General features: G+C 42.9%; 1 protein-coding gene across 3 annotated transcripts in view; it reads right to left on the reverse strand.

Moving 5' to 3' along the window:
• Nucleotides 1-15490, reverse strand: part of DPP10 (dipeptidyl peptidase like 10) — a 575768-nt gene that overhangs the window by 216944 nt on the left and 343334 nt on the right. Inside the window, exon 1 of one of the 3 annotated variants that reach the window (XM_083707327.1) lies at nt 6949-7897. The exons of 1 other annotated variant lie outside the window; for it this stretch is intronic. In XM_083707327.1, coding sequence (XP_083563453.1) covers nt 6949-7026 — 78 coding nt within the window. In that variant the 5' untranslated portion in view covers nt 7027-7897. Of the gene's footprint in view, nt 1-6719; nt 6740-6948; nt 7898-15490 lie in introns of those variants that run through there. One more of the 3 variants, XM_083707329.1, reaches the window with a different exon arrangement.

Here is a 15490-nt window from a genome sequence, read left to right on the forward strand (position 1 = left end):
ACTAATCCAAACAGTCTTGGTAGGTTGTCATAGGTTGTGAAGTTCTACTGATGTCAAACTGAATACTTATCTGAACACTAGAATTCTTCATCCCATAAGTCCCATAGAAATGAGGTTCTTACGTAATTTATTTTGATTCAGTTGTGAAAGAATTCTTGAACAAAGTAGAAAAGGTTATCTAAAGTTCTGAACACTGCTAAAAGATTTTTGGTTCATTGCATGCAATTATTTTGTAGGAGTAAGTTCTCTGACATGAGGTTTTTGGTTCATGTGGTTTATCCTACCTGCCCCTTTGGGCCTGCTTGCAAGAGCAATTATTATGAGCGTCATGGGATGGCATTATGCCTCTGGAACCATAGATGTTGCAGACTTGATGAAGCCTGATGACATATCTAGGCTATCCAGTGCATTTCAACCTAGTAAATTATTCACTTGAATAGCAAGCACATCGGCAGTGGGACTGACTATGAGGCTCTTGACTACGAGTGCATGAAGGTAATAACAAGCTAGGTATCATTTTAGTGTGAAACTACCACAAAGCATTGGGGCATAGGAGAGAACCCTCATCCAGTAGGCAGGATTCAACTAACAAGCCTTCTCAGAGGAAGCCCATGCAAAGACTTCTGCTAGTATAAGCACGGTGGAGAGTTTGGGAGAACCCCTAAAACAGCATATGGGAGGGAGGAGAGGGCAAATCATTCCATCAGGCAAGCAGAAATGTGCTGATGGAGCTATGTGCTTAGCACTACACTGAATTCCTATAGAAAGACAGACAGAAATTTGTTGTTTGCACATGCCTCTATTGGTTCCACGAAGAAAGAAAAACAGGATAGAATTGTAAAAAAGAAATTAAAAATTATGATATTTGTAATCAACAAATTACTGTGTGTGTGTGTGGAGGGAGGGAGGGGTGGAGGGAGAGAGGGGGGGAGAGAGAGAAAGAGAGAGAGAGAGAGAGAGAGAGAGAGAGAGAGAGAGAGAGAGAGAATGAAAGCCTTGAGTTATGAATGAATCCTATGCCAAAGAACATACAAGGTATATTTCACATGCTATGGAAATCTGCCTAAAATATGTATAAAATGTATGCAAATTTGATATTATCATTAGGATCCATTAGAATAGATTACTCGTATCAATGAACTGAATGCTTGTTTATTTTTAATCTTCAGATAGTTTGCATAAACAGCAATAACCTCTACAAGATGGTACCGCTTAACTGCTTTTTTGTAAACAGACTAGTCTCTCACAGTGTTCATACCTGTAGGGATTATGTGAGTATTCTCATCTGTGGCAAAATAGAAGCATTCATCAACTAGCACCCCACATGGGTACATTATATTGAATGGCTGTAGTTTCTCTTATGCTCATTAGGGGCTATTGTTTGATATATTGTGGAAAGTTGCTAGAAGTGAGAGGCGGATAAATGCCATTTGATGAATTCTTCAAGCAGATTTGAGGAAGGTTAATTTAGGTTCAGAAAGAAGCATTTAGGTATTTTATAGTTTTTTTAAAAGAATTCAGTTGAAGTCGGAGATGTAAAACAGGATGAGCTGACTTTTTGTGTATGTGAAATATTATTGTGACATCTGGGATGTATTGCCAGAGTGTGGGTGTATTGGGGGACAGAAAATTTGTGTTTTCTTCAATTTTCAGCATTTCTCTCTCTCTCTCTCTCTCTCTCTCTCACACACACACACACACACACACACACACCCCTCTACATGCATTCTCTGTATCGTTTTAGTCTTAAATCTGGCATGGAATGTGGTATCCTAGGAACCTCAGCTTTCATTTGAGGGTGGGGGAGAGGAGAGGACAATAGCCATGCTTTCCTGCTCTTATGGTTTTCCAGAAAATCTTGCATTTGTTTGAGCCACATCTGCAGATAGCTAAAAACAAACAGTTGCGTTTGACAGTGACCTGCAAGTATATTTCAGGAGCCTCAACAGTTTGTGATTTTTTTCCCTATGTTTTTGTTTCTTTCTTCATTTTCTTATATTCTTAACAGATGAAAGGATAAATCCCTGCTGGGATTCTATAGTTTTGCCTCTCTGTTCTTCGTGGTCATAGCAAACGTGGATTTTGAAGAAAATATATGCGAGTAGTTATTCCACACGTTTATAGCACTGACATGTGAAGGGATATTTAGAGAATAAAACAGATGCCAGTTTTGCCAAACTACTCTGCCTGCGAGCACATCTGTGTGTGCCATTTCAGGAAAAGGGGGCATGAGTGTGCACATCCTTCATCTTCACCAACTCCACTTATCCCACTATCACTCTGAGCAGAAGGAGTTTACTAGATAGGAAGTGTGCACATACCTCATCTTCTGTAATGGCCTGGCATGGTATGAGAGAGGGGAGTAATTTTGTAAACCCCAAATATATGGAAACTGGAACTACCTGGGGAAGGATTGTGTCACATGTCTAAATAAAACCAAGAAATTCTCTTGAGCCCTGGGGTGAAATTCAAATGCAGAAGGGAGAACCTTGTCTGGTTGCATAAATCTAACTTGGTGGATCAAGCTGCAAGGGGAAACAAGTAGTATTTGGGATTGAACCAAAAAAATGGTGTATAGGAAAATTAAACCAATCCCAGTGCCATTGCCCTGATCCAAACTGCCCACTCCACTGATACAATCAATAATATTGCCTGTATTTTTTCTTTTCAGGAGATGTAATCACATAACTCCTGTCACATCCAATAATTTGTGTGACATCTAATCATTTGTACCTAAGTGATTCCACGTTCTCATGCTCCTGTGAGAGCAAGAAAGTTTCTCTCTACCATTGATAATCATATGAATCACTACAAGTTTCTAACTAAACCCTAGTCATCTTCCCTGCTCCCAAGTAAAATCTCAAATCACTTTACACTTGGGTGTTTGAGTCATTTAATCGTTTTAGTTGTTCTTGTCTATACTTTCCATGAGATGTGTAAACTATTGTTTTCCAAATATGTCAAGAGCAAGAAGTTATATTTGGATACTTTGGAGAGCAATGGGGAATGGGTGTTTAAACCTCTCTTGCCTAACCATTTTCCTAGTCTAAAGTGTGCTGCCATTACTTTCACAGGGGGAAACATACCTTATGTTTTTCTCTGCATAGTTAATGGTAGCTTCAGCAGCTTTGGTGAGTGAGAAAGCACAATTTAAATGATGGAAATGGTGTTGGAAAAGCACCTACTTTCACAGCATAATTTTCTGCTCTCCAAAGTAGCAGCAAAAATCCTCATTACGGATCTCTGGCTGCTGGAAAAGTTCAGTTGGTAGAGCATGAGACTCTTGATCACAAGGTTATAGGTTTGAATCCCACCTTGGGCAAAAGATTCCAGCATTGCAGGGGTTTGGACTAGATGACCATCATGGTCCTTTCCAACTCTACAATTCTAAGATTCTATGTCTAGCTTGGCCCTAAATAAGCTTTTTGTTAATGAAATAACATACTGACTTTATATATTCAGTTAGTTATCTAGCACAGGTCTAACATCTGACTTCCATCAGCATATATTTTTTATGGGAATAAAAAGTGATGGACTTTACATTTTGCATTTATTTACTTTAAATCATAGCTGATATTTAACCCAGCCCTGCAGGGGTACCAACTTGAATAAAATATTGGGGGAGCCGGTAAACCCCACTCTGCATAATCAGTCACATGACATGGCGTGCGCACACTATTTTAATGACAATGCCCATCTACTGGGGTGGCATCTCCCTCAAATATTTTATTGGGAGAGCAAAGGGAGTTGGCTCCTACAAAGCCCTGGGAGATACTCCTTTGAGGAACTCAACTGTTCTGCTTGCGATTTCACCTTTCTGAATAATATCACCAACTAGGCATGTTATTTCAGTGTGAATACTATTTTTCCTCCCTATTTCTATCTAATACAGAAGAAAGCAATAGCAGTAATGCTGTTTTTATGTTTATACAGTGGTACCTCGGGTTAAGAACTTAATTCGTTCCGGAGGTCCGTTCTTAACCTGAAACTGTTCTTAATCTGAGGTACTACTTTAGCTAATGGGGCCTCCCACTGCCACCGCTGCCATGCGATTTCTGTTCTCATCCTGAAGCAAAGTTCTTAACCCGAGGTACTATTTCTGGGTTAGCGGAGTCTGTAACCTGAAGCGTCTGTAACCTGAGGTACCATTGTATATGGATTTACCAGCAAAATAGTAACTGGAATCAAGTTGTGAGTGTTTACTGATCTGCAGAAGCTGAAAGTTATATGCATGTTATACATAGGAAGCTGCCTTATACCAAGTCAGACAATTGTTCTATCTTATCTGACACTCACCAGCAGTGGTTCTCCAGGGATTCAAGCAGGAGTCCCTCCTCCAGCCCAACCAGAGATTGAAGCTTGGACCTTTTGCAAATGCTGTACTATGAACTACAGCCCTTCACATTGCATTGAGACACCTGTGTCCGAATGCTGCCACAGCTAGGCATTAGTCACTACATGGCCTAGGCAAAAGCGACAGCTGCTTAGCTTGAAAAATGGAAGTGTGACCAACATAGCAATGCAAGGACAGTACTGAGTAAGATGAGATTTTAGCAGGACAGGCTGCAAACCCAATTAAATTAATTACAAGGAACAAAAGTAGTAATATTTTATTCAATACAGAACTCTGTAAAATTTCAAAAAGCCACATGAATCTGTCCTCCACATAAGCATTAAGTACTGACTGAAATAACCCAATCACCCTCTCCCAAACAAGTTTAATTAATGCATCGATTTTACTCAGAACATTAAAAGACTTCTCACAACAAAGCTGCAACTTACTAATTAAGTTTAGTGTTTCAGAAAACAATGCCATGTAATTTGAGATGGAGGGCCATACTTAAAAATCTGACTTGGGCATTACCTTTTTGTGAATAATTCAGAAAAGACACTAAATAGGTAGTCAGTGCAAGATCTTCTACTGAGAAAATTGACATTATAAAACATACTGAATATGTAGTAAATGTTATAGAGAGAGACAGAGAGATATAAATCTTGTCCAATAGTTTTCACAAAGACAATGGGGGAAAATCTTATTGCAAGTTGAAATATGTTTGTGAAAAACATTCATTGTACTTGTCATTATTAGCCATACATGGCTTAGAGCAGATGTGCCTTTGTCAATCTCCAATATGTTCTGCTTAGCTCCCCTCTTCCTCCTACTTTCCCAAACTCTGCAATGCTTTTCGAGGTAGTGTCATGGGTTAATGAAAAGAAGTGGGGGGGGTGCATGGAGAACTCGCAGGAAAATTGACAGCTAATGAAACAGTTTCTTTGATTCGTGAACTACTGTAAGATACAGCTGCTTACTGTAATGAAACCTAAGATATGTGAATACTTGAAAGGATATATTTGTAAACAGACGTTCCCATCTTGACCACACTTTACACTTCAGAAGCAAATTGCTCCAAATTGCTCCTTTCCACCTTAAAAATGGTAGAGACATCTTAGTGCTGCAGGCAGTAAGATTTACTAATATAAACATGAAGCATCCCAGAAAAGGGGGGGGGGGGAGAGATAAATATGTATGTTAGAAGTCATGATTTGAAGTACAGTTTTGACAAGTGAGTACTTTGTAATTGCTTTGTTTAGTAAAAAAAAAAAAAAAATACCACTACAGTATCTCTGTAGCATGCCAGTGAATACTTTTGCAAGTGTTAACCGGGAGCAAAGGACAAGCAGCAATGATGAAAACCCCAAACGGAGCTCTAGAGAATCAATAACATTTTCCTTCTGTTTCTTGTTGTGGGTATTGGGCTGGCACAAGTTTTTGCATCTCACTCCCAAATCTCTCTCTACACACACCAGTTTATTTCACTCCTTTCATCCCTGCTTCTGGCAACAGAGTAACTGACAAGCAGAGAGAATTTCACAGATTCCTTGTGTCTATACTGAGCGCACAGCACCATCTCTGGTAACACCAGCCAGCCTTTTCTCCTCTCTAGGATGCCACTATTAACCAGTGACCTGATAGCTGGCAGCCTCTTCTGAGGGCCATTAATTGATGTAAACACAACACATCTATAAAAAGCCTGCACATTTTCTATTTGCTGTCTTTGTTTAGTGCAACTTGCAAAGAAAAAGAAGCCCACAACCAAAGACAGAAAAACCAAGGGGGAACAGCAAACATTCCTTAGGATGATAACAGAAGGCTCTGAATATGATGGTCTGCATTCTTCCTCATCTCCCTGAATTTCCTAGTGCTGTGCCTTCTCCTCCCCTCTGCACCTGTACAGCCATATCATCTCTCTCTTGCACACACCTATTACTTCATCCGATAGTCTTTTCCAAAGAGGAGCACAACACTGGGCTCTTGTCTTCAGACCTCTGCATCTTTTCCCTTCTCTCCATCGAAGCCAAAAGCCTTCTGTTTCCCTTTGACTGCCCCCTCCCCTCCCCCACCAAATCTTCTCTGCCCCATAAAGGTCAGTGGGCTGTTATTAGATGCATCTAAAAGCGGGGCTCCCTTTAGTACTTTGCCTGCCAAAGAGGGAGATGCACTCAGGTTTCCTTCCTCCCCTCTCAGGCCATGGCTCCCTTTCCCACCCCACCCACCCACCTCACCTCCTTCCCCCAGACATTGCGCGCCAATCCCCCCCCCCCCATCACTTGCAGCCTGGCTGAAAGGATCCATTCCGCACGCATAAGCAACAGTCTCCGCCAAGTGGGAAAGTCTTCTTCTCCAGGGCAAGAGGCGGCAGCAGCAGAAGCAACAGCACCTGGCCCCATATTGTGCCTTCCTGGACGCTGATGCTCGCGCGCCAAAGCGGACTCTCATCTCTGTTTCTTCTTCCTCCCCCCAATTATTTGCCACAACTTGGGCTGCCATGCTAGTCCTCAATGGGCAGGAAATGGTGGGCGAAAGCCGCCCCCCCCACAGGAAAGCACACACACACACACACACACACACGCCCGGGCTGAGGCGGCGGAGTTGCTGCCAAGTCCTACCTGGTCTTGCTGGGCAGCCTGGCTCCCCCGGCTGCCCGGATTCGGCGGCGCCTGCTGCTGCTCCTTCATGGCTGTCATGGTCGGGGAGGAGTGGGGGGGGGGAGAGACACACGCGGGCACTTCCTCTCACTGGTCCTGCAGTCCGAGAGCCGCTTCCCTCGGCCCCGCTGGCATGACAAAAGCTGCCTGCTCTCTTCCCTCGGTGCCAGCGAAGCAGCAGATGACGCGGAAGATGAAGAAGAAGAAAGAAAGAGAGAAAGCCGGCGGAGGGACGCGGCGGAGAAACCCCCACCGGGCAGCGCGGGAAGCAGCCGCCTGCCTCGTCCTCCTCCGGCTACCGCAATTCCAACCCCCTCAAGCCCAAGCCGAACTGAGGGAACCGAGAGAGAAAAAGCGCGCCCCCAAAAAGAGGACCGGAGCGGCCAGCTCCAAAGCCAGGGCGCGCGGGGGGGGGGGGGGCGCGGCTAATGAGCGCGCGGCAGCCCCAAAGCGGCAGCCACCTGGGACGCGGGTTGGCTCCCCTCACCGGCACTGTCGGGCATTCCTACAGTGTGCCCCCCCCCCTCAAAAGCAGCAGCAGGAGGAGGTCCAGTGGCAGCGGCGAGTGGCTGTGGCACCGGTGGTCCCAGAGTCCGAAGTGCTTCCCTAAGGGCAGGTGGAAGACGGGAGGAGAACAGCAGCTCAGGGCGCGCGCGCTCGCCTTTTCCCCCGCTCGCCCTCTCTTTCTCTCGCAGCAGCAGCAGCAGCAGCTGGATCCCGCAGCCCGGCGCCACAGCGAGAACGCAGGGGGAAAGGAGCACAGCGCGGCTCCCTCAGACGGCACATTCGCTTTCCCTCCTCAGCTGGAGCGGACCATTCGGAATCCCGGGCATAGGGGACGCTGCTGCTGCTGCTGCTGCTGCTGCCTACCTGGCTGCTGTAGAGCGCGCCTCTTTCCCCTACCCCTCCGCCTTTCTCACTTCCCGGTTTTTGCACGACTTCTGAAGAAGAATGCCGCCTCCAATCGCGCGGCTCAATCTGTCACCTTGGGGTAGCAGGCAGGGCAGGGCAGGGCGTTCGCTCCGAGGGTGGATCGAGCTCTTTGATGGGGAACGAAAGGAAAAGGTGGGGAAGAGGAGCAGGCGGGAGAGGAGAGAGGGGAGATTTGCCTTGAGCATCAACTGTTAAGTTATTATGCTTCGGCGTGTGACTTCTGCGGACACGCACAAACGCACGCGCTCGTGCAAACTGGCTAAGTTACAAATCAGCCCCTTGATCTCCTCTCTGAAATGAAACATTCCAAGCAGGGGGACTCATCGGCAATCCAGTAGCCTTTCTGAGAAAGGGAAAGGTTTTGTTTCCGACTGCCATCCATTTATACAGAAATGCACAGTGCCAACGGCATTGCTGGCTCTTTATGCTTTTTCTCATCTGATGTCGATAGAAATATTGTTTTGCAAGGTGGAATAGTTTTTGCACAGAGAAAGAAGGGTGGTGGGGTCCAACGTTTACAATACAAGTAGAAAACAGGGTGGTAGTCAACTAAGCTTTACTCAGAGCAGACCCATTAAAATGAATGACCATGACTAATTGAGATCCATTAATATCAACACCTGACCTTCTCTGAGTCCAGAGTTTCTTTCAAATAAATAGACTATGATTCTGTGTCCACGTATGTCTCCACTTTGGCGGGGGGGGGGGGGAGAGCAACAGAGACTCTGCTGATGTGCATGAGTTAATTTAATTTGAAATGTGCACTATAGGGTTCAATGAAAGCAAAATCTATTTTGAGAATAAAAGTCCTTTATGTTTCCTAAAGGTCATATTCATGCTTTAGAAACTCAGGTGGCCCCCAGATGTTGATGAGCTCCAACTCCCATTGGGCCCAGAAAGTACAGCCAAAGGCAGTGATGTTGGGTGTTGTAGTCCAACAGCATCTGAAGAGCCTATAAAAGTGAAGCAGGTCTGATCTGGTAAGTTTTCAAACTTGCTGAATTGGCCTATTGAACCAATGATATCTGTGTAATCATTATTTAGCACTTGAATACTGAGCAGTTAGGCATAATCTAATCCACAGATATCCATGCAATAATGAGGAGTTTAGTCAAGCCCCAAGCCAGTATCCCAAGACCCAAGCATATCTATGGAAAAAGTTGAGCTCAGTTTCCTAAACACTTGTCTGACACCATCCATCTACATGATTCTTGGAAACAAAAGTTACTGAAACAATTTGCTGTTCCATAACTATATATCTCGGGGACGCGGGTGGCGCTGTGGGTAAAACCTCAGTGCCTAGGACTTGCTGATCGTATGGTCGGCGGTTCGAATTCCCGCGGCGGGGTGAGCTCTCGTCGTTCGGTCCCAGCTCTTGCCCACCTAGCAGTTTGAAAGCACTCTTAAGTGCAAGTAGATAAATAGGGACCGCTTTACAGCGGGAAGGTAAATGGCGTTTCCGTGTGCTGCGTTGGTGCTGGCTCACCAGCTGCAGCTTCGTCACGCTGGCCACGTGACCCGGAAGTGTCTTCGGATAGCGCCGGCTCACGGCCTCTAGAGCAAGATGAGCACGCAACCCTAGAGTCGGACATGACTGGCCCGTATGGGCAGGGGTACCTTTACCTTTACCTTTTACCTATATATCTCAGTGAAAGAACATGTTTATTAAAAGCTGATTACTTATTTTCTGTTTCTATTTCTTATTTTTTGCCTCCCAGACTTAGAAAGATTGTCCAGCTGGGAAAATCAACATCTCTTAACTTTCCATTTCCCTGATTCTAAAATTGAATTTTTATTATTATTATTTTTGTTTTAGTGAATCCATAGCACTAATTTTCAAGATTAATGAAACACACAGCCAGGGACTGTGTTTGCTAAATTTGCTACATATACAGTATATGAATAATAAACAGCTAGCAGGAAGTTTGCAGAATTTGTAGCTAAGGTGGTCAAGTACAGTACCACTGTACAGTGGTACCTCGGATTAAGAACTTAATTCATTCTGGAGGTCCGTTCTTAACCTGAAACTGTTCTTAACCTGAAGCACCACTTTAGCTAATGGGGCCTCCCGCTGCTGCTGCGGCATTGCTGCACAATTTCTGTTCTCATCCTGAAGCAAAGTTCTTAACACGAGGTACTATTTCTGGGTTAGTGGAGTCTGTAGCCTGAAGCATCTGTAACCTGAGGTAACACTCTATATGCATCTGGAGAGTACCCCTAAATTCCTCACTGACTGACACTTCAGGTGATTTACAAGAATTACATACTTTAGTAATACAGTGGTACCTCAGGTTACGAACTCCACTGAGGGGCAGGTGGCAGGCAGACTGTTTAGGCCAGCGTGGAGCCTGTGGGTGCCCAAGCCACTGCATCACTCCCAGAAGAGACGCGTAGCTCGGGTGTGTTGCAGGCCCCACGGTGAGTGCCACCTGGCATTTTGTCACCCCCTTCAGTGGTGACACCCGGGGTGCACCACCCCACCACACCCCTTTCCTCTGCCCCTATTTAGGATATTGTGGGATTGTATTTTTGTCTGTTGTTATCCACAAAATAATCCTTGTCAAAATGATACAAACACCTACTTGGTCATTTTATTCTGGCTTGTTAGAGCAACATCTCCATCTTATGAAGTATATTGTTGCCTGAAAAAATCACATGCCATATTAAGGTAGTTACAGTCTTCTCTCCAGCAATTTCCCGTAACCTCAACAGCCTCTCTAATGTGCACACACACAAAGGTGCTCCAGCCACAAACATGTCTATAGTCACCTTTATAAGCAGCCAAATTTTGCCCCCACAAGGAAATCCTTTGAACTACTGCATGTTAGACATTTTGCAATGCATCTGTCTGAAATGTGGCTGTCTATCATCTCCAACATGTAGATAATTCATGCAGCTTTCAGAAAGTTTGGACAGACAGTTCCTATTTTATTAACTTTTAAGACTTCAAACTTTGTAATGGTGGGATGTAGTTTGACCTGTTTAGGTTAAGTACACAGAATCAAAACAGTGTTTCAGATTATGTAAACAGACACTTGTACAAACTGGGACAACTTTAGGCTCTAAGATGCCCTCTTGGCAAAAAGAACAGCTTTGAAACAGAATCCATTTCATATATATAAGTTGGTTTTGACTTTCTTCTAGCTTTCAAGAATATAAATGATTGATTTAAATGCTTAGTTACAGCAAAGTTATGGAATACTCCTTAGAATTTGAGTCAGATTTAATAACTAGCTAAAGGAATGAATGACACACATATATATATTTGCAATGTTGAAATGTTTTATCCTCCCACCAAAAATCCATTTGTGTCAGCATGGAAAACATCTTCTATATAATGCACCTTTTTAGGATCTGAGCTAACTGACAGCTGTGGGGTGAATCAGCTTAGGGTCTTACTAGGACAAACGGCTAAACTAGTTCACCTATGGTGTATTTATGGAATGCATGTTGTCTCTCTAGCAGACTCCAACCAGCAGCCAAGATTGCTGCAACCATTCGTGTGCTCTTAATAAGGATATAATATAGATGGGCGGTTGATTTTATCCAACTGACAATAATTTAATTCACAATTGACTCAATTATTTCATAAATGGTTTCGAATATAATATCATTTTAATAGTTCTTCTGTTATCCAACAATTATACTCTGTGGGGTGCTATAACTAAGCATGTCAGTGATGGAGAAGAAAGCAAAGGAAATTTAGCAGATCATTCATCTAAATTGATTTGTGAGTAGGCACCTGGATACTACAGATAAGCATGGTTGCGCTGTAGGCATGTGGAGTGGGAAATGGGCAAGTCTGTCTTGCTCTTGGTGACTGATATTTGGAATGCTTCCACTTACAAAGGTTTGTACCTGACATTAGGAGCAAACACAGGTGCCTTGCCTTTAGGATGCCCTGGAGAAGGTCTTAATTCCTTTCCACCTACATCGGACTAATGCACCAGAGCTCTACTGAAGTGATGCACTCAGCTCAGCCACCTAACAAATCCACAAGGTTCAATATTTCCGTCATTATGCTACATGCTAAGCAATTATTCGTTAGTGCAGTGTCTGATGAGTCTGTTATTGTCTGAATTTATTTCATACCTCTTAGAATGTCTACTTATATGTCGATATCCTATACAGATATTTCTTCCTTGTACTGTAGCTCAAGCACCATCAGACTTACATTTTGGACAAGATGCCAGAATTAACTTGCTTCTGGTCAGCAAGTGCCAACATTTATCTTAGTTAACACTAGATGTAATAAGTGGCAGGGTGACATGTATCATACCATGTAGGCAGTACTGGCTAATAAGAGCAATATTCTGGGTGACTGGCCATTCTTTTTTTCCCCTGTGATGTATTAAAATACATGCAACACTCAGAAACAAAGAGCTAGTTCCTAGAAGGGAAGAGAAACAGGGCTTTAACTTAAAAGCTCTGAAGTAGGAATGGCTGACCTTTGGCCCTCCAAATGTTATTGAACTCCCCAGCCAGCATGTACAATGATGAGGAATGATGGGAATTGTGGTACAACAAATCTGGAGGGCCAAACATTCTCCATCCCTTCTGCAAAGAACCTAGTCATGGAAGTTCTGCTTTAGAACTCTGAAAGGTAGGTGGGAAGAGACTCTAGGCGTCAAGATTAAAGAGATGCTTAGCACTGGAGATGCAGGGATCTGTCAGTTTTGGTTAATTCAGTTTCTCATTTTTCTGATCTTTAATTCAATTCTCCACATTACTGCAGAAATTTGTGTGTGTGTGTTAAATATTCATCATGAAAATTCATCAGCATCTTAGTGTGTTTTCTCCTAATAATCACATTTTCGTATGCAGTCTTGATTACCTGAAGGAGCGTCTCCACCCCTATCATTCTGCCCGGACACTGAAGTCCGGTGCCGAGGGCTTTCTGGGAACCAGGCAGAGGGCCTGCTCGGGAGTGGCGCCCGCCCTGTGGAATGCCCTCCCATCAGATGTCAAGGAAATAAGGAGCTATCCTATTCTTAAAAGACATCTGAAGACAGCCCTGTTTAGGGAAGTTTTTAAGATTTAATGCTGTATTGTTTTCAACACTCGACTGGGAGCCACCCAGAGTGGCTGGGGAAACTCAGCCAAATGGGAGGGGTATAAATAATATATTATTATTATTATTATTATTATTATTATTATTATTATTATTACATACATACTTTTGCAAGCAATTTCCCTAATACATTTGTGTATGTTACTTTCAATAATATGTTCATATTTATGTACACTTCCCCCTAAAGTAGGCATTTTTGTAAACATTATTTGGTTGGACAACTGCATCACAAAATTCAGATCAGTGTTAATTTTGAAGGATAGCTATGTTTTGGTCTGCATATTGTTTCAGGAAGTGTGACTTTGAGAGATTCACCTATAAATGAGCGCTAAATAGTCCCCCCACTCCTGCATCCCTATCATATGCCAGGGGCTTCTTTTCTCAAATGTCCATCATTCTGCCAGCTTGTTTTTGCTTTAACTTGTGATTGATTCCCCACTTTTACCTGCTTAACACAACTCAGTAATGGAAATGCTGAAGGGGAGAGCAGAGTACACTCTGCTCAATAACAATCTTCATGGGCACAGCAATTGTAATGGGCTGGAGGGGGGAGAGAGGGTCAAATGGGACCTAGAGGTTATCTGACATATCAGAAGGCATTTACCTTGCACTTAGATGATAGCTTTTTAAACCATAGAGATCAATTTGCTGCTAACATGTGAATGTGGCAGATTGTATGTAGCAGGCCTGCTGAAGTGCACTTCTGTTCAATTCACATCCTCATATCTAACGATGTGTTTACACTACAGAACTAAACAGGTAGCCAAACTGTACGCAAATATTTTAATCTGTCGGTGGCAAAGCTTGCAAAATTATAGCGTTCGAACTGTAAAAACTATGTTGGCGTCTGTTATTAAAGCTGTTTGCCAGAGCAAAAATAATGATTTTTAAATGTTTCAGTAGAGTTGTTAAAAAGCTAGAAGTATTTTCTACAAATAACTCCTTCTGAGCATATGTGCTCTTAAATGGCATTGTCTCGTTTTTCATAACAATCCAAGAGAGCATATAAATGAGCTTCCAAATAAGAAAACTCTGAAGGATATTTGAGAGACACCACACAGAGAAAATTTCCAGAACGAATTAAGTATTTAACCCGAGGTACCACTGTCCATTCTTAACCTGAAACTGTTCTTAACCTGAAGCACCACTTTAGCTAATGGGGCCTCCTGCTGCTGCCACGCTGCCGGAGCACAATTTCTGTTCTCATCCTGAAGCAAAGTTCTTAACCTGAGGTACTATTTCTGGGTTAGCGGAGTCTGTAACCTGAAGCACATGTAACCTGAAGAGTATGTAACCCAAGGTACCACTGTATATGCATTTATCCTAACCCCTGGAAGGGCATCAGGCTTTGCTATCATCATAGCAAACAAACATTCAAACAAGATAGACAGACTTCCAAGCTAGTGAAGGCAATGTCATGAAGGTGCATCATTGGCCCAGAACTTCAGCTTATCTAAATAATTGAAATTTGTGTCAACCAGTTTCAGTGGAACAGTTTCCTACTCCTAGAGTCGAAGGAGGGAAAGGGTTGATTTACAGAGTTGAAGGACCTTATGGGGTGGGGAACCATTTCCCTGTAGTCAAGAACATATTTCATTCAAGCTTATGCCACATTTTGTTCAAGCTTTGTTCCAGCTTCATTTGTGGGCTAATTTATATTTTTTATCTCCTTGCCTATTTTGTGTGGGGTTTTTTAAGTGGAGACATTATGCACAAGAGGCTCCCAGCCTGGAAAATCACGAAACTTATTAAATACTTTGACAAACATTCCAGCATGAATGCAAACATCTAAGATAGAGTTCGGAAATAGCTGTCCTTACCCTAAATGCATAATCAGCACACATGACTGTGTGTCTTTGGGAAAGCGCTGGAAGGAATAATTTATTACTGGAGGATTCGGAAGTCACAGCTTCATTAACATGACATTTGCCTCTCATTAAAATAAATAATTTATACTTTCAGAAGCAATACTATATCATCTTTTGACAAGAAAAAGTGATACAAAGCCAGACAGCCGCCAGATGAGCCAAGTATCGGGTGATCATTATTTGATTCAGTCATGTACCACGTTCACACAAAAGTCACAGACAATTGCAATGTATATCATTACTTGGAAAAAGAATTTCATTATAGCATAGCCTGCATCATCTTAGGTCACTAGGAAAGATTCTTGGTGAAACAAAGGAATGTCTGTTTCCAACAGTGGCAGTTGTTCATTGTAAGAGTTCAATATATCTTCAAAAGTTCAGAAATGAAGGGAACAGAAGACAAAAATGTATGTATTATTTTATGTAATTTCCCAAGTGTTTATATCCCCCCACCCAAGACATTATCCACTTTGCAATCCAGAAGCTCCCCATCAGTCACAGAACTGAACTTTCTGATTTGGACATTGTAAAGATATGCAAAGAAAAGGGAGACTCTTAACTGCCCTGCATTTTTGCAATTAGCATATGCTCAAACCTGTTGATGATGAAAGTGTCGTATTTGTGTTCTAAC

Source organism: Podarcis gaigeae (assembly GCF_964106915.1).
Source record: "Podarcis gaigeae genome assembly, chromosome: 1".
Lineage (NCBI taxonomy): Eukaryota > Metazoa > Chordata > Lepidosauria > Squamata > Lacertidae > Podarcis > Podarcis gaigeae.